This window comes from Tripterygium wilfordii, chromosome 23 (assembly GCF_013401445.1).
Source record: "Tripterygium wilfordii isolate XIE 37 chromosome 23, ASM1340144v1, whole genome shotgun sequence".
NCBI lineage: Eukaryota > Viridiplantae > Streptophyta > Magnoliopsida > Celastrales > Celastraceae > Tripterygium > Tripterygium wilfordii.
Genome location: NC_052254.1, coordinates 3,376,835 through 3,401,464, shown reverse-complemented (window position 1 = coordinate 3,401,464; position 24,630 = coordinate 3,376,835). Strand labels below are relative to the sequence as shown.

Below are 24,630 nucleotides of genomic sequence, written 5' to 3'. Positions count from 1 at the left end.
AACAAACAAAATCATGAGAACCAGTTGTGTTTTAGAAAAGGGATTTTGTGAACTCTACATGATATGCATTATTCAAGGAATCAAATCCAACATTGATCAGCAACAGAAACAGTGAAATACTTTCTACAAATGATAAACTTCTCCATTATTGTGCAATTGAATCATATTTTACAAAAAGGGCACAAAACAAGAATACTTGCATGGACAAAGTATTCTCAACTTACACAAATTCATGTACACATAATTTGAAATTCCTTCGTGTGAATGAGAGTCCGTGACACCCATGCAATTTGGCCCAACACCCTATTCAAAATAAAAAAGAAGCTCAAAACTGGTAAAGAAATGCAACCCAGAACCGTGATGTGACCGATAACTCGACTGCTCATATTGAGGTCAGATGCTAAGTGATGAAATGTTGCATAATCTTATTTTCATTGAATCTGCAGAACGAATGGAATGAGGACGTCAAACTGCTGCAGATTTTAACCTCTTCTCACTGCTTCCATTACTTTTTCTGCTTTGTGCTGCAGTGATATATAAATGTTAGCACAAACAAGTCCTCCGTTTCCATCTTTCCGCGCTCAATCTGAGTTAGAATCGTAGAAGTCGCTTGGGCAGGGAGTCATGACCTCAGATTCAAGTAACTGGACCACCCTGTGCATTGTAGGTCGATCATCTGGGCTTGAAGAAACACATTGAATAGCAACAGAGAGCAGCGCATCAAGGCTTTCGACCTGCACACCTTCACAGTTTGGATCAACGATCTCCCGCTGCCTATTCTCTGTAATTAGAAAATTTAACTGCAAGATAGAAAAATCATATTGTAGAATATGAGTACTATTCAACGAAAGACAAGGAACGACTCAAACCGAGACTACGTTTATGGAGAAGAAGAATTAAGAGAACAAAGGTCACAAATGGAACTAGAAGGCATTACCAGGTCACAAGCACAACAAAAAAATTTCAAAATATGCCTATAGAAGAGACATACCCAGCCAACAATGTTGAGGCCCTTCTCAATAAATGATGCATCAGTAGGTCGCTTTCCACTCAAAACTTCAAGCACCAGTACCCCAAAACTATAAACATCAGTCTTTTCAGTTGCTCGACCACTTTGCATGTACTCTGTCGACAGACTCAGACTTAGCACAAATAAAGATAGAACAGTGAATTGAAAACACATTGGTACCTACATAAGCTAAATATGAATATGGGTGTAAGAATATAAGAATTAAGGTACAGGGATATGAAGAAACTCAACACAACCCCATACATTAAGGAAGTCCATTAGAAGAATGGGGGGAAAAGACAGTAAAATTAGTGTCTTCAACTTAAATTTTTATCTCTTGCACAGCCGCTCCAATCTATGTTTTATTCTTCCTTCCCTAAGATCTAAGACATTATTCGTATCATGACTGAAGATAAAAAGAATTAATTAACAACCACATGAGAGCCACAAGCTGTGATTACAGGTTAAGGAGCAGAGTAGTGATGGTTTGTTCACTATTCTATCCTTTTCGAAAAGAAACCCTCTAAAGTCTTGATGTGTAATGCAACCATCAAAGCCATATATGAAAGTGGCTGCCAAATTTAACAGAGTCGAAAATAAATCTAGCTTACCTGGAGCCAGATAACCGAATGTCCCAACAACAATGGTTGTGATGTGAGATTCTTCATCTTCTAACAGTTTTGCTAGTCCAAAGTCTGAAACTCGAGCCTCCAAATTGCCATCAAGCAAAATATTGCTTGATTTTATGTCACGGTGTATGATTCTAGGGGAACAATCATGGTGCAAGTAAGCCAGCCCTTTTGCTGCTCCCATAATAATATTTAGGCGAGCATCCCAGTCCAATGGCTCTGATCTTTCTGTGCAAGCAACAGAATACATTATCATTATCACTAAATGTTCATAAATGAAGCAGTCATGGAATGAGTGAATTCAAAATCAACTGTGTGACTTCAGAAAGAACTCAGATTAATGGAACATCAATTTACAATACTATAGCATGCCGAAAACTTCATCATAGTCACCGGCTATCAATTTAGGTCACAGTAATTTGACATGTGAAAATGTTCATAAATGAAGAAGTCATGGAATGAGTGAATTCAAAATTAACCGTGTGAGGTGCGACATCAGAAAGAAATCAGATTAATGGAACATCAATTTACAATACTATAGCATGCCGAAAACTTCATCATAGTCACCGGCTATCGATTTAGGTCACAGTAATTTGACATGTGAAATTAGATGATAACTTAAAAGAGAGAAAAATCTTACCATGAAGAGCCTCGTCAAGGCTACCACCAGATAGAAAATCATAAATTAATAATTTTGAAGAAGGAGAATTGCAATATCCTCTCAAGTTCACCAAGTACCGATGTTTGATGCTTCCAAGAATTTCAAGCTCCCTCTCAAAAAATCGATCAAAGCCCTCATTCAGCTTCATAATTCTTTTCAGGGCAAATATATTGCCATCATCCATTGCAAGCTTGTATACTGTTCCAAAACCCCCACAGCCAATTATGTGTTCCTCATTCAAAGTCTCCAATTTTTTGATAATGTCTTTTGAAGAATAAGGTAAGTCTCCATGAAACATCACAATTGAAGCACCTGAAACAACATAACTACACCTATTTAGATGTCTGATTCTAAGAGCCAATCAAACAATTGACAAAAGTCGACGGTAGTTCAAAAGATTTTCCACAAGATTGTCTAGAAAATAAACAGTACCTCCACTGACATCCATTGCAAGACTGTTGCCATCATTTTTGCCAAATTTCTTATAAAGAAAGCATCCCCAGAAACACATTAGTGCCACCAAAAGAAGCACTCCCACAGTTGCTGAAGCACTAATAAGCAAACGGCCGGAGTATTTCTTTTTTCCTCCTTGGGTTTGGTCTAGTAGAGAAAATGCTAATTAAAAAGTCGGTGACATAAAGCATAAGAGCAGCATCTAAACTGTAATAAAAAAAATCAAACTTCAACTCAAAAGTGATAACCATGAGAACTATATGATTCAATATCCCATAACAACAGAGGACTAGAAAGCCAGAGGCCAGTGCAAAATAAGTATAAACAAAGAAATAAGACAGTTAATTCCTCATGAGTTTAGCTAACCTGATGAAGAGTTTGAGCTTGGATCACTTCCTTCACCATCAGCTTTGCATGCCTTACGGATCTGCTTCCCGCACAAATCACGATTCCCAGAGAAGCTGAAAAATAATGATTAATTTTTAAATAGACACAGATATTTCCTTTGGCTTTGCAGTCAATATTACCATAGGAGTAGACTTCGCTTTTTCAGGGAAGCAAAAGAAGAAATTTATTAAAAGTACACAAAGAGGGTGCCACTTATACATATTGAGCTACCACAAGAAATCTAAAACTCTCAAAAATGGTTCAACAAAATGAAATAGTACATGTTATACTTACGAGCTTTCAGCAAAGTTGGTGAGAACACCCTCAGATGGTATCGGCCCGAGAAGAAAATTGTTCGACACATTACTTCAAAATTGAACATTGAACAACAAATTTAACTTTAGATTCAACTTAATATTGTGAATTTCATTTAATAAATCAGCCATCATTGAATTTAAGGAAAAAGGTACTTACAAAGCAATGAGTTTATCTAACTTCCCAAGTGATGCAGGGATATAACCACTGAGAGAGTTGCCTGAGATGTCCCTATAGCATCATGACAGACAAGTCCATGGAGTTTTCAAATGCTTACGAACAAAATGAACTAAAAATATAGCATTTCTAATAAAGTAAAAAGATAGATGTAGAATACCAGTCATATTTCCGTCAAACAAAAAGAAAATTGTTTTAAAGAGTATGTCTTATCCCACCATAAACAGACAATGAACCATCAAAGTAATGCAATAGCGTAATCTATTCAAAGTCACAAAGGGCTAATGTGGCCTCAAACATTCAAGACATGCCAATGAAGAATAATGTGACAGCTCTAACTGATGTAGCTCAGATTGAAGGTAGAAAAGGTAACACTCATGCACAAAGCTCCCGCCCGCAGTGGGCGGGGTCGGGGATATGTAAGATGTTCAAGGACCTTATCCCCACATAATATGTGCAGAGGCTGTTTCCAAGAATTGAACTTGTGACCTCTACGTTGCACCCCCTGTAACATGTTCATCTGTAACTCAACTTAAGGGTAGAATCAAAATGGATTTTTCAGCACCTAAGCACAAAGAAATGATGCTATGTGTTTTGAGTGCAATGACACCACCATCAATATGGATCACATTATACATAGAAATTATGATGCTCAAAACAGGCACTTCAAATTCAATGATGAACAAAGAAGGAAGCCATATTAGCAAAAAAAAAAAAAAAAACCACCAAAAAGATAAAGTAAAAAAGAAAGAAGATCACAAGAAAAATACAGTCTTGGATATTTTCCGAGCATTATTTTGATGGAACATATCACTTATTTCAAATAATCATTTATAGCCACCTGTGCATTTGGGATTGCAAGGCAGAACATGGCAAATGAAGGCCAACTTTTACATCTGTAAACATTATATGAAAACAAACAACTTCTTTAAAGCTCTTTGTTTATACCACAATTCAGAGGGACAGATATGCATAATATCGGCATGCCTTTTGCATGTTCAAAGCAAGAAGTCGAATCTCCATAATCTTCCAATAATGGGTGTTTTTCAAGTTTGATTAAGACGACAATGAACAATGATGAACCGCACAAGAAATCTAACTCACAGAAATTGAAGCTCAGATAGGTTCCCGAGTTCACTTGGAATTAATCCACTTAAGTAGTTGCCCTGCAAGTATCTGAGGAAAATAAATATTAAAGATTGCCTTCAGTTCATCACAAGGAAAACATGCAAACAAAATGGTGAGACACCTACTGAGGATGAGCTCTTCGGCACCATCGTTGAGATAAATTAAAGGCAGTAGTTCAAACAAAGTCACCATGCATAGGTTAATGACAGCTCCAAAAGTCCTTCAAAATGGACTGGTGAAAACAACGAATTATGTGCAAGCTGGCAAGGATTAACTAGGAAATTCTATTGGTAGGCCTCAATTACTTGTGTAAACAACTAAATCAAACCATGTTTTACCCTTTCCCAAATTTAGAAAGTACAAGAAATTGGCACTGGCCTTTTATGTATGCAATGGTTGGGAGTGGCTAGGCATGAATGCAATAGATAATGAGGAACACCATAATCTAAATGCAGCAGCAGCAGCAAAAATTACATCGAGCCGTGTTTGCAACAATAAATAATCTATGGAGAGTTATTCACTCAAATGTCAAATTTGACAGCTTATATTTGAAGGATCAGATTTTTAAGAATCTATCTGTCACGCCCCAACCCAAACCCATGAGGTATTGTCCACTTTGGGCCTAACACTGCACGGTTTTGCCCGAAAAGGGCCCTCGCATGTTTGAAGATGGGTGTTCTACTATAAATGCCTAGATCTCTGCCTCCCCATCCGATAAGGGATGAAGAGAAGGTCATTCTTCTTCGGCACTTGGGTAGCTAGCTTAGGCTTTCTCTCTCTCTCTCTGCCCCAACCACTCATAAGCTGGGTATTATCTGGAAAAGGCTAAACAGACAAGGCAGAAAGTCAATTCGAAGTTAAAAACATCAACACCCGTGCAAAGGCTCCCGCAGTGGGCGAGGTAAGGGACCTTACCATCACATTATATGTGGAGACATTGTTTCCAGAAAGTCAACTCAAAATGCATAAATCAAGAAAATAAAAACACTGCATCACTAAGAATCATTTAACAGCAGACGTTTCGTTCATTCTTTCACCAGCCACCCTTCATCTTGGAAAGGCCCCATAGGCCATAGCTGAATTTAAAAGTGATATACCAACTATCAACTAAACAAACAATTTTTGGGGCCACAATATTCAACATGGTTTTACAATTTACTACCAAGTCAGCTGAGACTTGCCGAGGAAGATCTTAATACCTCATAGTCTTCAATAGTAATATTCACATTTATTAGTTTTTCCCAAAAAATAAAGGAAAACTAAAAAGGGGGAAACATACGGGACTGACAGCGATAATTTTTCTCAAAATAAATTAAAACTAAAAAAGGGGGATTTGTTAAATCACTTCATAGTAAAAGTTCAAGAACAATCAACAGAAACAATCACTATCGTTTCAATTTCAAAATGACAAACAATTTGATGATTGATATACTCACATGCCCTCCAGCTGCGTGCAATTTCCCAATTCTGAAGGAATTGTCCCATAGAAATTGTTGTCATGAAGTGCTCTAGAAAACATGACATTAAACATCATCAAAGAGAAAAATAAATCAAATACAGTGAAATTTTAAAGTGAATCTTCTGAAACACTTACAAAATTTTCAAGTGCTCAAGCTTTCCAAGGTCAGGTGATAAGTATCCACTCAATTTATGATTTCTCAGGTTCCTGAAAAAGCAGTAATTCAAAAGAAAATAACATAATTAAGGAATGAAAAGTAAGAGGGGAAAGAAAAAAACATAATTGTCCATTGTGCCATCATATGCTCACTTTCTAAGTGCAATATATCATATAAGCATCATGTATAACAGGATGTGCTTCCAGTGTTAGAGATAGCAAAAGAGAGCTTCGTGTTAAAACAATAGAAAAGGTCAACTACAGTTCACCACTATCAAAACAGATCCTTCAAGATCAAATTGTTCTTAATTATTTCAATCCAAAACAATTTTTGTATCTCACTTTTCCCTCTTCATGCATCTCACGGTTATTAAACCATACAACCTAAGTACTGATTACAAAATTATATTTTGCAACCATTTTAAGTGAACTTTGCTTACCTTATCCACATTTAGCATAATCTGTACTAACAAAAACATATTGATTTCTTATCCAGTTATCCTATGCTTTTCTTGTTTCATTAAACAATGTCACAGATTCATTAATTTTGTACAAATTTTGTTTCTTGGCATTAACGCTCATAAGATGAAAGTTTATGCTGGAAGTAAATTTAAAGCATTTCTCCTCTATTTGGCTTCCGACTGACTATTTAAGAGATACAGGGTTCAGGCACAACATACGAAGAATATAAAAGGGGTAAGAAATCTTTCTGCTAGTTGAAAGCACCTCGATGAATCCTCACCTTATATTCACAAAAATATTACATCTGAGGGAAGCATGTGGTGAATTTCAACTAATTTTTCTTACCAATACATGTAACATAACCTACCCCAAATTGTTTGAAAATAAGGTTTGATGTCTATGAAAGGTAAACTTCGTTAAGGTTTATGCATGAATACAGGCTAGCGCTCTAATGCTTGAACCAATTGAGAGATGTAGGATATGTGACAATCATAAACATACATCTAGGAAAGTTCATCATTCTGAAGATGCTACTCAAGATCAAGCATATAAGATGTGCCTTCGAATCTGGTGATTTCCAACAAGACATGCTAAAAGATTTTTAATGTTAAATCAAAACGGAACTTTTTCCCGCTCATCATTTTTTTTCCTGTTATGGAAACAGTTGCCCAATCATCATGAGGAAAACTATAGAAAGTCTAGCTTTCCAATTTATATTCTTCTTGATGCGCTTTTAATTTGGTTTAGTTTGACAGGGGATAATGATATCCCACTGAACTATTTTTAGACATATCTTAAATTGACATCCTTATAATATATAACCAAGACAACTTCAAAGAAATTATAGCAAGCAAACAGCAAGTCTGCTTAAAAAACAAACCCTTCCACGTAGACATCATTCGAAGAACTCACAATTGTATAACTCTCTTTGTCTTTTGATCGCATGTCACCCCCTTCCATTTACATGGGTCAAGATCCTCAGGTCTCCATAAAGGCAGAATGCCATCTGAACTGAGAATAGAAGTCCTGAAGCTTACAAGTGCCTCACCTACAAAGTAGAAAAGGGATTTCATAGCCAAGCAATGTACAGATTATGAGAAAGCCAATACTTCTTGCACAAAACATGGGGGTAATGTGACAAAAGAAACTTAATACATTTGGCAAAGACATGAATTTAGCAAGCAAACAACCACCAATGGATTACCTCACATTAATAGACAATAAACATTGGATAAGTTTCACGAACAAATAGAATTCAATAGACATCCTTTCAGTTTCATATTAAACAATTTCCTTAGGGCTGTATTTGGGAGGCATGGTCTTCGTGTTCTTTAGTCCAAGTCTTTCTTTTGTTGATAAAAAATACTCGTGCACAAGGCTCCCGCAATGGGCAGAGTAGGGGACAACCAACATGTACAAAGACCTTACGCAGTGCGCTTTGCTTTTCTTTCCTTATCTCTTTTTTCATTAGAAAAAGGAGAAAACAAATGAAACCTAAGTGAAAAACAACAACAATTAACCAGAGTTATCACCATACCATCAGCACTGAGAGCTGTGCCCTTGTTTATTAGGAGAAAATTCAATAAAATGTAGAGAAGCCAAGGCCCTTCACATTTCAACAGACAGATGCCCATAGTGGCACTGGTCATTCATAATATACTTTCTACCAATCATTTGATAGAACAAGCTCCAAAATGTTCCCTTGCACCATATGGCTATCAGGTTGGTGACACCATTATGGCCTCCAAACCAACAAAGAAAATGATTTCCTGGAAGGAAAGATAAGAGTTATTAGCTATTGTTGAGTAAAGAAAATCATCATCATCATCAAACCCTAAATTAAAACAAAATTAAAGAGCTTGTTCAATTGCAAAATTACGTTTCGCTGCCAATTACATTTTGCAAGCATGATGTGCCATAACAAAATATTCAATTAAATTGAGCTTCTCCATCCTAATAATTGCATCATACATGTAGTTATTCAACATTACTCCGAAGATAAACAAATAAATGAAGTTCACCAATATCATAATCAAAGCAACCACATTTATCAATAGAATCAATGACCACATTTTCCAAGACCCAGTCCCCAACTTTCCTACACATGCCTGTTTAAAACTACCAACAATGTATGCACCACATTTGGTTTTTATGAGAGCATGTATTACATTATTACATACAATGGAAAACAAATTCACATCATCAAATTATAGCCAGGGAATACCTAATGTAAAACAACTAAAAAATCCTTGTGATCCCATTTTTTTTTAAAAAAAAGGTTTAAGGTGACAAATGGAGAAAAATTCAAATTATTTCATGTTGCTACCTACGAGTGACATGAGCTTCATAAGCTTCAAAACGTAACAATATAAATAGCAATTACTGTTTTTCCGAACATAGAAAATGCATAACTTAACACTTTAGATCTCGGAGCACAGGGTACTAGATATCAACGAATGAAACAAAATCCATCGGAAAGCAAACCCACAAGGTTTGCTCCAAAGAACACATACAAGAAAAGGACTGATGTCTCATGATATCAGTTACAAACTTCAAAACTGAAAGGGCAGAATAAAGTTGCTAGACTTCATCTGTTCCTCCCACAAAGAAACAAACCATCTGCAACTAAAAGTTGAAAAGGCCAGACCAAAGTTGCTAGACTTCATCTTTTGCTATCCTTTAACAGCTTCATATGAAATAACATCGTAGAACGGACCATTAATACATTGCCCGATAAACTTCAACCCTAAAAGTAAGGCATGAGTCTCCTTATAGATGCAAATGCATACATATTGGCATTTTCCATTCTCAAAAATTTCAATAGCAACAAAGCCACAATACACAATCAGGCAGTAACTAACACCTTGAACACTGAATTGCACTGCCTTTTATTGTCGATTTGAAAGTCTCCAAGCAGAATCCAACAAAATAACCTTGAAAGACCAATCAATTAAATTTACAACTCGAAAAAAAGAATTACAGATTACAAGTCTAAAAGCTACATCAATATGCACTAGACGCTCAAAACTAATGCAAAAATTAAAATTTTCTGGCAAGCCAAAATCTTATTCTCATAAGCTGAACAAACCAATCCAGCCCTCCAAATTCCAATTAACGAAGTCGTGTACAAGAACACAAAAGAAACGCTCACTTACCCACTCAGCTTAGCTACTAGAGTGCCAAAATACACCCAAAAGGAAAAGAACATAATGCATGCTTAAAATCATAATAGTGAATCCATTACAAGGAAAAACGTCAAATATAATTTCCTATACCAATCCAATTACAGTACCAAAAGTTGGAGATAACCCAATTGCCCTCTCGATTGTTACTATTTACATCTATGCGCAGCTCAAATCACTAGCTACTACAGAAAGCTCAAACAGCAATGAAAAAATTCACAAACTTCAAAGCAAAACTAAGCAATGGGAGCTCCAACTATCCCAAATCAAAGCATCAAAACCCCCAAGACACCAGATTTTGCAAGAAGTTACGGGAAAACAAAATCGAAGGGAAATCGGCATACCCTCTTCAGATTCGATCTGTGAAGCAGAAATGCAGATACTGCGCTGTAAAGCTGATAATCAAAAAACAACAAAAATAATGAAATAATGAAGCAGAATGTAAGAAAAGAATTTGTGGGATTTTTTGGGTGATTGTTAAAGAGAGACTGAGAGTGTGAGTGGAATTGGAGTCGTAGAATTATAGAAGGGGCATCAACCAAGCCAATGAGAACAATAGCCTCGCACGTAGGAGAGAGAGCTCCCACACGTGCCAACCGACTCTGTCCCTGCCGTTCTACTTCAGTACTTCTAGAACCGCGAATCTATCGTAAGAGCATGTGCAAAAGACTGTCATCAACAGTACATGTTAGGGTGATATGTTTACGAAATATTTACATATCAAGATTTCAAATTTATATTGGATTTTCAGACATACTTAACCAATCAATCCCGAATAAATTTAAATCTGAAAAAATAAATCAAATAATAATTTAATTTGGATTAGAGTCCCGACAAGTAAATCAATGTATGTGTTTGGATCCGGACTTGGTTTTAAACCATACAAAAAAATTTGTGTTTGAACTGACGCATATAATATATGTCTAAACTTGATTTAATGTGGATTAGAAAAATTTCATCATCCGAACGAAATTGAGTTTTGAATCACGAAAATACACATCAATTTATTCTAGGAGATATGAATGCCATAAGTGGGCTTTTCATGACAATAGTGAAGTCTTGTTTCTCTGACAAATCGACATCACATCCATTCTCAGCCGTCCATTTGAAATCTCTAATTAAATTGGCTACAAAGTATTGTTGATGCAGAATTGCCAAAGAAATGGCAGGACATATTCTTCTCCCTGCACCAAAAGGCATCATCTTGATCTCTCTCACACCCTTTATATCGAACACCTGGTGTGCATTTTCTCCATCACTCAGAAACCTCTCTGGTTTGAACTCCATTGGTTCCTCCCACACTTTCGGATCCCAACCCATATCTGCGACTGTAAAATTCACCATTGCGTTTCTGGGTATGTCGTAGCCGTCGAATTTGGTGTCTTCCACGACTGCTCGGGGAATTATGAAATGTCCAGGTGGGTGTCGCCGGAGAGTCTCTAACACCACCGCATTCAAGTACGGCATTCTCTTCAAGTCATCATCTTTGATCTCATCCCCTGCTTTTACAACCCTGTTGATGTCACTGAGCAGCTTTTCTTGTATGTCTTGGTGCTTCACCAGATTCGCCATTGCCCATTGAAGTGCGGTGGTGGTGGTATCAGTTCCGCCATTCAAGAACTCTGAACACAAGCTCACTAAATCCTCATCAGAAAACTCTTTTTTTGCTCCCTCAGGAAGCTTCAACTCCAAAAGGGTGTCAAGGTAACCGAGAAAGCTTTCATGGGTGTTACCCATTTTCTCCTCATTCTTCCTTTTCTCGCGCCTTGCTCTAATAAGAGGAAGAAAGACTTCAAGCTGGTTATGGCGGATCTGTAACAGCTCCTTCCAGAGCTTCCTAAACACAATCTTCCCAATTCCAATTGGCATGAAATTCAAAACATTGAATCTAGTGAAGTTCGACAAAGCAGCCTTTGTTGCTTCTGAAATCTCTCTGATGGTTTTCTCTTCAAATTTCTCACCGAACAACATGTAAATCAGTAAGCAAAACATAGCATGTTGGATGTGATCCACAACGCGAACAGGTCTCCCCAATTTAGCTTCCCTTGCGAGTCTATTCTTCAAAACCTCCAATGCCCATCTTCGACATGGAGAATAGGAGTTCAATCTTGTAGGATGGATGGAGGACATGAGATTCTGACGAAGAATTCGCCATTGGTTTCCGTAAGGAATCATTGCAATGGTGCGGTGGTTGCTGAAGATGACCTGTGGATAGTTAAGATTAGTCTTGCTAATAAACAGAGAAATGAATGAAACAGACAAAATCAACAATGTCTACTTCTACAGGCAAAGAAGATCAGTAAGAAAAATAACCTGTGTGGCTTGGACTGCCAAGGGGCGGCTAGCAAAGGCGGATCCACCTTGAACTAATGCTCGATGGGCGGTGTCACGGTTGGTGATGAAAATGGAGGGTTGAGAGCCGAGATAGAGAGTGACAATAGGGCCGTATTTGGCACGTAGTTGTCGAAGAACAGGCTCGACATTGGAGAAGCTCTTGGAGGTTTTGAGAAGCCATAGGAAGTTGCCGATAACTGGTATAGTAGGAGGGCCTGGTGGAAGCTTTTTGGTGGTTCTGAAGAGTTTAATGAGTGCATGAAGAGAAGAACATAGTAAAAGAAAGGCAACCAGTGAGAACCATAACTCCATGAAAGCACACAAGGAAGAAGATTCGAGGTTGAAATTAAAGAGCAGGAACTGAATGGCTTTATGGTTGTGAATGCTGCTTCATTAAGGTGTGCGTTAATGGCAATTAAGGATTCTTAAGACGTTTTCTTGACTAAATTAATTGCCTTTAGTTCAGTTCAGGTTGAGATTGTTACAATTAGAAAGGTGGTTATAATATGCAATACTTGAGTCAAATACAACAAATAAACAAGACTATGGCATGACACATGAGCCACTAGTTGGAGTGGTAAAAATATTGTCTATCATCTTGATAATCAGGGTTTGAATCCCCCTCTCCCGTTTCAGAAAAAAAAGAAAAAACTATGGCATGATAATGGCATTTCCTAGGAGCCAAAAATCTACTCTTTGCTTCATAGTTGTTTTAGAAATGGTGTCATTTTTTAGTTTTGATAATAATTGTACTATTTTATAGTTAATAGAGATTTTCTTTTGTGTAATAGACATTCAACCATTCTAACATGATCTTTGGTTAGAGTAACCTACCGTTAGACTGCTTACCAGGGAATAGCTCAACTCCTTAAATTAGATATCGCTCTATTAAGTGTCTTCTCCAACGGTATGTTTTGTTGGGACTACGTTGACGGATTCGCCCTAAAGACAGTAGTTATGGCTCAAGCCGAACATTCTGTAGTGATATGTACTCTCACAGTTACGCTAAAGGTTAGGGAGTTGTTATATTGGTCGCCCTTGCCTACCATTTCCCTTAAAAAAAATACAATTAGGTTACCACTAATTCCTATGTTAATATTTTATTAGAGACTTAAGCTACTAGTTAGAGTGGTAATGATGGTTTATTTTCATCTAGATAATCTGGGATTGTCTCTCTATTTTTGCATTGTAAACGAGTTCCATGTACAAATATGAAAGCTTAATACATGATATCTTAAAATTTAATAAATAATGATTAAGAAATTTATCATATATTCAATAAATTTTTTTAAATAGATAATGATTGAGAAATTTCTCATATAAATAAAAGTATAAATTGGATGACTATTTAGGGTTTAACCCAAATTTAGAACACTCGAAATTCATGAAGTTATTTATTTAATTTATGGCAAAAAAAATTGCCCATAGGTTTATTAATTTATTTTTGATGCCCATCATAATAAGCTATTTTAAAATAAATATAAGAAAACTGAAAAACGAAATTACAAGTAAGGTCCCACATTGACATTGCGAGTCTAGCCTTCAACTCCACAAACCCGTCGAGCGATTGCTTACCCAAGAAAAAAGACCCCGTCGAGCGATCGATTGAGAGAGAGATGACACGAGGAAAGCAGAAGATAGAAGCGCAGAAGCGGAACGCAGAGAAGAATCAGAAGGGGAAGGGCTCTCAGCTCGAAGCAAGAGCCGTTGGTCTCAAAGTCATCTGTCCCATCTGCAAGGTAATTCTCTATCTGCTTGCAGATCTGGCTTGAATCATGAATACTCTTTTAATTATTATTGGGTTTTTATTATTGTTATGGGAAATTTATGTGTTTGAATGTTATCTGTCAATTAATGAAGAGCATACGTTAGATTATCATGGCATGCATTGAATTCGTATTTGAGTTATTATATGATTTATACCTAATGGGTTTGGTAGGATTTTGCTTTCAGTGTGGTTATGCTGCTAAATTTTGAATCTTTTGTGAAGGGTTTTAATTGGCGAGTGCTAGGTCATCGCAGAATAGTGTTTCTGATCCATTTTTAATGAATGGATAGTTTTGGTTCTCTGCAGAGGGATTTCCATTCTATCCATATTAGTTTACTTCTGGACGATGGTAAATTGTTAATCAGTGGATGTGATGATATGGTAGGGTGGCATCCAAGGCTATTGGCATGCTACTAATTCGGATCTTGCTGTGTTAGTATCATTGTAGTTGCATCGATGGCTCTCTGATGTCATTGTGATGCTGATACCTTGATGTTGGTGTTAATGATTGGCATGAAAATGGCGATTGAATGTTTATAGAATTGATGGTTCTGATGGTGTCAGTGTTGGCAGTAACTTAAAGTATTGGTGATTTTTTGGTGGGGTGGGGGGTGGTAACATAGGGTTTGTAATTGTTATCACATGACTCGTGTTCAAAATGCAGGCAGAACATGATCTTCAAAACTTTTTCTTCATGTTTTTTCATTGGCAGCAGACTAGATGAGATCAGTTTCTTAATTCAAAGCCTTATTTAGAGCAGCTGCCCTCTCCCAACCCACCGGGCCCACACACACACTAAATTCTCTGAATAGAGGAGGATGATAAGCTCTCGAGTTGCCTGCCATCATGTTCAGCCTGTGCTTATAGAAGTCAATTCCCCCCCCCCTCTTTTCGCTTGAGAAGCTGCAACACCTTATTTTTTATAAGTTATATTCTTTTTTTTATTTTTATTATTAACCGCGTGAGAGGGGATTCCAATGTGAGACGTTACCCTGGTTCAAATCCTTAAGGAGTAGACTACCACTAGATAACTCTTTTGTTAAAGTTAAAGTTGCAATTCATAGTAATATTGATATATTAGCTATAGTAATCTTTTATGATTTATCTATTCTTGCTTATCAAAAAAAAAAAGATTTATCTATTCTTGAATCTTATGCTGTTGCTTAGAGCTGCTGGCTATAGTGTCAATTATTGTTCCGATGGTCCTTTACCTGGTTAATATACTTAGGAAATTTGCTATAAGCTCTTGCTTCATGTTTTAAATTAGAATTACTTGGAGTTCACTTGTTCTTGCAGGCGCAACTAGCAAATCAGAATCAACTCGTTGATCACTATTCCTCTAAACATCCAAAAGAGAAGGCTCCGTCTGAATCTGAATCAGGTTAAATTATTTTGCCAGCTGTAAAATACGAAAATAAGAAGTTCAGAAGAAAAGCTGTCCATCTGTGTTTTGGAAACTCTTTATGTTGACTGTGATGTACATTGACTCTCGTATTATCTGAGCCGAGGAAATTGGCTTGTCTGTGTTTTATATTCCTTTTTCTTATGTGGCATGTTTGATCGTCCTTAGTGTTGTCTTTTCTCTTACCTTGAAGGATTGTGTGTTCTCATATCTGGTAGCAGACCCCCTTGGCATAGATTATTTTCATGGAGTAGTTTGTTCAAGAGGGTAGTCAAGAGGGCCTACCTCCGCTTTGCTCGGCCTTATTCTCTTATCCTCCTCTGTTCTTCCCTCTCTTTCCAAGCCTGCTCAGCCATTAGCCTCTCATTCTCCATTGACTATTGCCATTCTTGCTCAAATAACCGTCGCTCAAAGGCACGCCTCTCCATCATCTCCCTCCATGCTTCCATCTTCTGTTGCTGAAGTAGAAATTCCTTCAACACTTCCATTGGTATTCTTGCTTACCTTTGATTTACCGGTTGCTTTTGTAGACTTATGAGATATGTTTCTTCACTGCCATCTTCATCCTCATCTGCGTCTTCTGAAAATTCAAGCCAGATTCTATCTCTACTCATTCCCTTCAATTTTTTTCTGTGTGTGTGAAAACTGCATGCAACTCTTCAAAAAAGGGGCATGGTCGTCCATCTTCTGGATGTCGCCTTTTCCTACACACAATTTATGATGCCATTCCACAACAAATGAAAAAGGCAAAACCAACCACATTAGCAGAAACAAGTCTGCTGAATCTGCATGCTTACCTACAATAGCAACATCAAAGTTAAAATTACCGGAAAGGCTCTGATGCTTCATGTAAGCGGAAAAGAAACAAACATTGAAAAACTGTTCACCAAGTGGGCAAATTTAAGGCATTCTATTAGCAACCCGGATATCTAATGCAGCAGCCAAGAGAAACTTCATCCTGCCATTGAAGTCTGAGTGGGGCTAACGACTTGAGTTTAAAATCATTTCGGTCATCGGATGTCCAAAGTGGAAAATTGTATGTTATCGTTCTGGAATTGGATTATCAAAAAAAAGTGTTTTTGGCTCAAATATGAAAGGACACTTGCTACCATGAATTACATTTTTGTTATGCTAATTGAACATACAAGATAAACTCGAGATTAATTAATTAACAATAGGAGTTTAATTATGATGAGGCGAACAAAAATTGTATATGGTTAACGCACAATGTTATTAGAATAACAGTGAAAAAAAAGTGTAGATATATAGAGAGAGAAGAATTCATCTTATGTAGATCAAAAGGTGTGGACCAACTTTGTGGATCAAAATTTAATGGTTGTAATAAAGCACAACATAAGTGGGGGTCACACATTTACTATATGACCCACCACATCTATGGTTGAAAAACAAATTCACAAAGTTGATCCACACTTTTAGTCCACATGGGAGAATTTCTGTATATGTACATTGATATTCACACATACATACTATACAGACTATGATTATTTTTTTAAAATCCGGATCATTGCTTGCATGTAAGAAATAAAACCATTTGTCTACGGACTCTACCCCATAACTTTAACAAAATCACTCCATGGGCCCAATTATCCAGCAACTAAATGGGCCGGACGAAGGGCTGCACGCGTTCAATTAATTTGGTCAGCCGTGCGGCCCGTGCCATTCTGATGAGTTAAATAAATCTAGGGTTTCATGCTTACTTTTGCCTCCTTCCTCGTTTATCTGCACAGCCGCGACAGAGCGAGCTAGGGAGAGGGAGACAGACTCTGTAAGCTTTTGTTACTTTCTTTCTTCTCTGAGTTTGGTTGCTGTGAAAATGAAGGAGATGAGAAGAAATTAATGGGATTGTCTTTATTTTCTCTGTCTTCCTGCATTGTAATATTGAAATGTTGCTTATACATGTTTGACTGCTGCCTCTCTGTTGGATGTGCTTTGTTTGGTTGATGAGAAATTTTGTATAAAGCAGGTGAAGAAGAAAAATTGTGCTTAATACGTGTACATAAATCCAGACTGTGTTGATTGGTATAGGAGATGTGTACAGTGTTGTATACCATTGCTTTAATCTCCAGCTATTACCTTATCTTTATATTCTCTCCTATTTATTTATGAAGATTCAGGCTTTAGTAATTTTTTTTACTGTGATTTTTGTTCCCCACTCCAAATGCTGTGATAACCAAAGATTGAATCGATTAGTATTGATGGTATGCTGGGGTCAACTTTTCTTTATGGGCTATAGAAAGTCTGACTATTGGGATCCACATAGGATTCATCTTCTAGCTGAATGTTGATTTCCATCTATGTTCTTTGTTAACCTGATTGTGAATGTGGATGGAGTGTCTTTCAACTCTTCTTTTAATGTCTTTTCCACATGATACAATGTTTTGTGTAGTAAATGCCACTTGAAAAAATAATATGGGATTGCGATCCATAATGGACTGTGTACATACAGTTATCTTTTTATGTGCTCCGTTAAAGTTGTGAAGTACAAATCATCTTGCACCTTAAAAAGCACTGAGATAATTGAATGTTTCATTGTTGTTGTAGTGCTACAGGTGAGTCATGGTTAAGCATAACAATGTTGTGCCTAATGGGCATTTCAAGAAGCACTGGCAAAACTATGTGAAGACATGGTTCAACCAACCTGCTCGGAAAACCAGAAGACGCGCTGGTGAGATGTCTTCCATCTCTTAACGTTTTGTTTTGTGCATGCTTTGCTTTCGACTCCAGCCATGTTGTTCGATTTTTGTGCCCTATATGTGAATAACGACGCTTCAAAGCTTCATAGGCATGGACTTCCACATTCTGGAGTAGAAACTTTTAATACTTATTTCTCCTGATTTATTTTCCTTGTGATATTATTGCAGCTCGGCAGAAGAAGGCTGTGAAAATTTTTCCAAGGCCTACAGCTGGACCTCTTCGACCCATAGTTCATGGTCAGACATTGAAATATAATATGAAACTGAGGGCTGGAAAAGGTTTTTCTCTCGAGGAGCTCAAGGTACACTGGTTTTCTCATGTCAAGGATCATAAAGCAATGGATATGCTAATTGTCATTGTTTTCTTTAACATGCTTTGATTGCCTGAGTGTTCTTTGAATGAATTTCTTCTTGTTTCTTGCTATGACTTTGAAAGAACCATGTACAAATCCCTTATTGGACAGTTTTTCATTTTCACCAGTGAGGTGAAAGGTCATATTTCTCATTTATAATTGTGTTCACTCATGTCTGGTCATAGTAATTTGATGTTGGAGAATGTTTTCACTCTATATATCGGTTTTACCATTTTCAATTTGTTTTGTCTGTTGTTGTCTACTGATTGTTGCATTGGAAGTTTTAAACCCTTTTCTCCTTGTCCCCTTTAGGCTGCTGGAATTCCAAAGAAGCTTGCCCCAACTGTAGGAATATCAGTTGATCATCGCCGTAAGAACCGATCCCTTGAGGGTCTTCAAGCCAATGTTCAAAGGCTGAAAACATACAAGGCCAAGTTGGTGGTCTTCCCAAGACGTGCTAGGAAGTCCAAGGTATATTCAAAACAATTCACGTTTCATGTTCCTTTTGTCCTACATTGTTATCCATTATTTGATAAAAAAACGTTTGTTTAACTCTTACCTAGGCTGGTGATTCTGCTCCGGAGGAACTGGCAACGGCTACACAAGTACAAGGCCCTTATATGCCCATTGTACGTGAAAAGCCATCTGTGGAGCTTGTGAAGGTCACTGAGGAGATGAAGTCCTTCAAGGCATACAACAAACTTCGAGTGGAGCGCACGAACGTACGGCATTTTGGTGCTCGGTTGAAGAAGGCTGCTGAAGCTGAGAAGGAGGATAAGAACAAGTAGAAGAGCAAAAGGGCTCGCTGTTTGCAATTGGGTTCTGCTTTTGTTTACTTAATTGAACTTTATCCTTTATGCCAGCTTTAAAATGTTGGTAATAGTTTTGAGATACGTGGGTGTTGAACCTGTGGTAAATTGTGGTTTTGATGGAATTGAGCTCTATTTGAGATTGATTTGCTTTAGCTCGGTCTCATGTTCTGCACTCCCATCTTTCGTTACCATTTTACGTTTGATGGCATGTAGAGTTGCAACATTCAGATCTCTGAGTCTCAAAAAATGTTAGAAAGTTATGTTTGATACTTATGAGTTGAAGAGAATTGGATAGAGGGTGTTTTGATTAGCAACTGGCACAAGGTTTGGCAAATCTCCCTATTTTCTAAGTGGCAATCTTGTTTTCCATTTTAACCCTCAATTCATTATGAACACTTGTAATGCTTTCTATGCATCGAACTCACATTTAAGGGAAAAGGATGGGGAAGCTTGAAAAGGGATGGGACTTGAGAGGCTTGAACTTATATTTCTATGAGGAATAGCTCTAGTCACACTCCGGTTTTTTTCAAAGACACTCTGTCAACTGATTTTTATAAGGAATGGTCAACTTAGAGAAAAAATCGAGGTATGACTAAAGCTACCCTTCTATGAAATATCATATATATGAGTATCTTGTGTTTGGGCTTCGGCCCACTGGGCTGAAATCTTGGCCTTAGCCTTCCTTTTCTCGTCTTGTTATGTGCCCATGGAAAAAAAAGAAAAAACAGAGATTTAATAACCAGTATTGTCTGCTGCAACCCTAGAAGCTTGTACCAGGGAGGCTCGGTAACTGATACCAAGTGTCATGGGCCTAACTATGCTGCACTCTGTGGGGGCTTTCACTGGGCTAGGGCCTCACCCGTACCAGATCCACAGGTAGCCCTTTCCATGGCCTTTCCAGGGTCCCTGGGCCTGGCCCAAAGGGCCGGTGTAAGTGGGGTTTGGCTCCGATACCATTTGTCATGGGCCTAACTATGCACTAGAAAACCGGCTTATTAGTGATAGGTTTGCCCAATCTTATATAGTGCACAACCTCCCCCACTTAACCGATGTGGGACTCTGACACCAAGTAAGTTGAAATTCTAAATTCCTTATGTATTTTTATTTTTGTGTTCGTTAAACCATGATTGTCGATTCGTAGTACCGGTCAGTACGATTTGCTCTTATCTGAAAGTGATCACTGCTATTTATATCAAATAGGGAGAGGGTTTTAGGGAACTCCAATGTCCCAGTTGGGACTTTGAAAAGTTGTTTGGCAGTTGTGATTGATTACTGTCGTTTATACCAAACAGTTACACTCAAACCCTTATTAAAAGTTAAAGCCTTTCTCTTTGTTACTTACTATCCCTAAAAGCTTAAACATCTCTGTCTGTCTGTTTTGTGTTAAGATTTGTACATTGAAGAGTGATTCAAAAATGCCATTGCATATGTGCCATGCTTTCTCAGGAATGCAAGTTGCAAACTTCTTTTTTTGCACATGAAGCCGTCTTTTGAATCTCCATTATTGTAACAATTTGCTTAAGGTTTTAGGTTTTAGCCATGCATATAAACAAAATGACCCGAAGGCCTAGAAAGCACTGCCAGTTGATGGGAACCCAGCCTTTTACTTTCTCCCGATTTTCTCGCTCAGTTGCTCACATTGCTTCTATTTGTTCGGTTAAGGACCAAATTCATGTGTCCAAACGTTTCCATACATCTAGTCCTGATCCTAAAGGTAAAAGCTCGGGATTCAAACTTGTCTCTTCTGTTCTCATATCTGAGTTATATTGGTTATCTATTTTGCATGAATGCTTTTAAACCCATTCAGGTAATAGATTGGCTGAGCATGGTATGAAAGAGAAGAATGAAGTATCTGAGTCTTCTAAGGAACTGGATTTTGAGGTAAGCACTTTTATGGTAGTGGTATTAACTATAAATAAATATGACAAATATCTTTTGCTACTTGTTTCATGTTATTCACTCTAGTCTGTGTCTTCATGAAGGGGATTGTCCAAGCAGATTTTGCCTTCTTTGACCCAAAACCTAATGATTTTCATGGAGTGAAGATTTTATTGCAGACATACCTGGATGATAAGCAATGGGATTTAAGTGGTTTTGTAGACTTGATTTTGGAACAGACAACTGTAGGAACTGTTGTAAAAATTGAGGATAATGAAGATAACGGACTTTTCTCTATTATCACTGCTCTGAACCTGGGAAGATACAAGGCATGCAACTTAAACTTATTGCGATCTTTATTTCATGTATTTCATATCAATATTACTATGGTTCCTGTGGAAAGCCTGCCATCAATGACATTGCACTGCATGCGGGGGGTTGCAGCGTGTTGCAAAATATTGTAAAGATAGAAGTCAGTGGCTTTTCAAATAATTTTTGGCATTGGGAATGTGGGTATTTGCCAATGGCCGATCCTGGCCAGTCATTTATTGATGCTCCCAATCTTAATAATTGTTGTTCTGAGATGTCCTGCGGCTAACAAAAGATCGGCTTTGATCTTATCAGTATCATAAATGCATTAAAGAGCTCAAGGAGTTCCTCCTCAAATCATGTAAGCAGAAAGATGCAATACAAAGCTTAAGTTCACTTTTGGAACTGCAAGCACAGAATGTGGGCTTCTTGGTATCTCAGCGAGTGGTGAATCTTCCTCCCCAGCTTTTGCCACCACTTTATGATGTCCCTCTTTGATGAAATAACATGGGCGACAGAGGATGAGGTTAGATGAGAATATCATGATGGGTGAGCTTAATAAATTTATCTTTTTTTCTGCTGGTGATGACCTTCGCCAAATAACTTACAATTTCTTGTTTTACATTTTGAAGCCAACAGAAGAGCTCAGGGACTCCTTCTGCTTTAAGAGCTACCTAATTGCCAGTAAAATTTACAAGGTATACCTCCACCTACCCTTGTTCTATAAGTTTCTGTTTGTGATTTATGACTAATTTCCTCTCTCTCTCTCTCTCTCTCTCGCTTGCTTTGTCTTCATCTCAATGTGCTACAGCACAAGAATGCAGACCAGAAAAAGTGGCAAAACAGCCACAGTGATGAGGCAATAATATACACTAAGCCAGAAGATGAAATTTTCCACAAGGTACTAATTGTTTTTATATAATTTGTTGTATGCATTTGCTTCTCATTTTTCATATTCATGACTCTAGTGTCCCCTCTACTTAATGATTGCTTTAACGAAATATTTCAGCTCTGCTCGTGGTCCTTCATGTTTCCTCTGCGGACTCAGCAAGTTGCAGCACCAGAGGCAAGTGAATTTTCTGTTTGCCTAGATATCTTTTATTGATGATGCCATTGTTATGACATGTCTATTATCAATTTACTGAAGTTACTATTTGGCAGTTGCTTGGGATGTTGTATTTCTGTTTCCTAGATAGCTTTCTTCCGGGCTTATTTTTTCTCTCAATTTTTTCCTGTTTTCAAAAACTTTTTAATCCTTCTAGGTTTTCATGTGACAAAATATCCCTTTTTCCATTTTTTTTGCCGGGTGTTGAGGTTTGGGGTTAAAATCAACTTGGATAATGGATTTTTTTATCTGATTGTTACGTTATTTTTCCTTCCTCGTATATTCCTATAGCGTATTGGAAATGAGTTTATGATGCCTATAGATGTTTCTTTAGCAATCAGTTATGCCTATAGATGTTTCTTTAGCAATCAGTTCACTTGGACATTTTTCTCGAGTAGGCACCCATTTTGTGGAGAAAAGTCAAATGATTCCAATGGATGGCCTCTCATTTGTGTTCTAAAGAGTTAGCCCTAGTGAAGTTGATAGTTGCATTATATTTTCTATATCGTACTTTGCATTCATGCAGTTGATGGCCTTTATAACAGAATTTTGAGATCATATGTTTGTATTAATTGTGCAGCTAAGGAATTATCAGTCAATGGGATTAGTCATGGCTGTTGAGGCAGAAACAGTTCCTACATTTCGAAAGCAGTTGCACTCCATTATTGATGAATCCTGACTTTTGTTGGAGGTGCATCAGTTTTCGGTTTGACTTCACCCCTCCTTGTTTTTTCCAACAATTTCACGAAAGCATTCAGATGCAGAAAGGTTCTCTATCTTTTTTTTTAGGTGTTTAGTAGATGTCAATTTCTTGCCTCTTCTTTTCATCACCATTGAGATTAGTATACAAGTGTGTATTCTTCCTGATCTAGAAGAGAAGATTCATTGCCTTGTATTTGTCTTTGTGTATTCTGTTTAGTCACTAGTTTTTGCCATTTTTATGGTTCTTAGCTTTTTTTTCCTTCTTCTGTAATGAGTAGGAAATGCTTGAGTTTAAAGAACTCATTGACGAACGAGCCACCATGGATTTTGATTAATTACCTAACACAGCTCCTCTGACAATGCTGCTTCATCGGTGCCAGTAACAGAAGGGAATGTTGAACAAGGAACAAATCCAACATGGGAGGACTCGCTTTCGATTGGCGACTTTCTTGAAGAACTAGCCAAGGATGATGAGAAGTTACCTGACAGCTCCTCTGACACTAATGCTAATCCACCCTCTCTGCAATACCAAGTGAAAGAACCAGTAATGGATACTGCTTAACTACAAACCAGTTCCTTTGACATTGCTGCTCCAGAAATCTCTTCCTCTGCAGAAGCTAATCAAAGCTATAGCTATTATTCGGATTCCGATGTTATGTTTCTTTGATTTGGAAATCCTCTGTCCATCAGAGGACTTGCTTTCCATTTTTGAGTTTCTTGAAAGAAGTCCAATAATCCCGTTGGGTTTAACTTCTGTTGAAAGGCCAATGCTATTTGGATCTTGAAGAAGTCCTTCTTGGGCTCAGAGTTTTGGACTTAGATTTTCTGGTTAATTAATGTATTGAAACACAAACCAATGTTGTGAACAATCCACGACGGTTGGATGAGAAGTACCAAATTTCATCTCCATAGAACATAAACAAATCAGCAAAACTAAAAGGAGATGGGGGTTTCTTCTTTAGATTTATACTACGAGAGAAACTTTGATTGAGAGATAGAGGGGTGGTTAAGATTTTTTTTTCTCACTCGCAAATTTCTTAGTAGTTGCGTATTATTGTTTTTTTATAAATAAAAATTCAATAAGCATCACATATGACAGATTTTTATTTTTGTGACAGAAAAAGATTTTTTATTTTTATGACAAAAAAGATTTTTATATTTTTCTGTGACAAAAAAAAATATTTTTTTTATTTTTTACGGCAAAAAAATATATTTTTGGTGGCATGATTAAAAAA

The 24,630-nt window shown here is 37.3% G+C and overlaps 3 protein-coding genes and 1 pseudogene across 3 annotated transcripts; 2 read left to right on the top strand and 2 right to left on the bottom strand.

Moving 5' to 3' along the window:
- Nucleotides 1–119: 119 nt before the first annotated feature.
- LOC119993586 (LRR receptor-like serine/threonine-protein kinase FEI 2) lies at nucleotides 120–10,555 on the bottom strand. The gene is made up of 14 exons (XM_038840773.1): nucleotides 10,363–10,555; nucleotides 8,374–8,605; nucleotides 7,749–7,884; nucleotides 6,354–6,425; nucleotides 6,196–6,267; nucleotides 4,736–4,807; nucleotides 3,614–3,685; nucleotides 3,434–3,505; nucleotides 3,119–3,213; nucleotides 2,732–2,899; nucleotides 2,279–2,611; nucleotides 1,621–1,866; nucleotides 992–1,125; nucleotides 120–800 (listed from the first exon to the last, which is right to left on the bottom strand). Exons 2-14 carry the CDS (start codon nucleotides 8,483–8,485, stop codon nucleotides 582–584), a joined length of 1,803 nt encoding a protein of 600 aa, XP_038696701.1. The 5' UTR covers nucleotides 8,486–8,605; nucleotides 10,363–10,555; the 3' UTR covers nucleotides 120–581.
- Nucleotides 10,556–11,017: 462 nt separating this feature from the next.
- Nucleotides 11,018–12,895, bottom strand: LOC119993777 (cytochrome P450 89A2-like). Its single transcript, XM_038841001.1, has 2 exons — nucleotides 12,332–12,895; nucleotides 11,018–12,223 (listed from the first exon to the last, which is right to left on the bottom strand). The coding sequence occupies exons 1-2, from the start codon at nucleotides 12,662–12,664 to the stop codon at nucleotides 11,018–11,020; spliced, it is 1,539 nt and encodes a 512-aa protein (XP_038696929.1). The 5' UTR covers nucleotides 12,665–12,895.
- A 4,299-nt stretch (nucleotides 12,896–17,194) lies between these two features.
- On the top strand, nucleotides 17,195–19,653 carry LOC119992610 (60S ribosomal protein L13-1-like). The gene is made up of 5 exons (XM_038839387.1): nucleotides 17,195–17,308; nucleotides 18,085–18,208; nucleotides 18,405–18,538; nucleotides 18,902–19,060; nucleotides 19,153–19,653. The coding sequence occupies exons 2-5, from the start codon at nucleotides 18,100–18,102 to the stop codon at nucleotides 19,375–19,377; spliced, it is 627 nt and encodes a 208-aa protein (XP_038695315.1). The 5' UTR covers nucleotides 17,195–17,308; nucleotides 18,085–18,099; the 3' UTR covers nucleotides 19,378–19,653.
- Nucleotides 19,654–20,066: 413 nt separating this feature from the next.
- LOC119992926 lies at nucleotides 20,067–24,186 on the top strand (annotated as a pseudogene).
- Nucleotides 24,187–24,630: the final 444 nt, after the last annotated feature.

Bases quoted from the DNA above. Each gene is read 5' to 3' on its own strand.
- LOC119993586 (XM_038840773.1), bottom strand. From the start codon at position 8,485: ATGACCAGTGCCACTATGGGCATCTGTCTGTTGAAATGTGAAGGGCCT. The intron at 2,612-2,731 runs GTACTGTTTATT...ATGTTGTTTCAG, and splicing joins TGCAATGGATGTCAGTGGAG to GTGCTTCAATTGTGATGTTT. The intron at 801-991 runs GTATGTCTCTTC...TCTATCTTGCAG, and splicing joins GCCTCAACATTGTTGGCTGG to TTAAATTTTCTAATTACAGA.
- LOC119993777 (XM_038841001.1), bottom strand. From the start codon at position 12,664: ATGGAGTTATGGTTCTCACTGGTTGCCTTTCTTTTACTATGTTCTTCT. The intron at 12,224-12,331 runs GTTATTTTTCTT...AACTATCCACAG, and splicing joins TGGCAGTCCAAGCCACACAG to GTCATCTTCAGCAACCACCG.
- LOC119992610 (XM_038839387.1), top strand. From the start codon at position 18,100: ATGGTTAAGCATAACAATGTTGTGCCTAATGGGCATTTCAAGAAGCAC. The intron at 18,539-18,901 runs GTACACTGGTTT...TGTCCCCTTTAG, and splicing joins TTTCTCTCGAGGAGCTCAAG to GCTGCTGGAATTCCAAAGAA. The intron at 19,061-19,152 runs GTATATTCAAAA...ACTCTTACCTAG, and splicing joins GACGTGCTAGGAAGTCCAAG to GCTGGTGATTCTGCTCCGGA.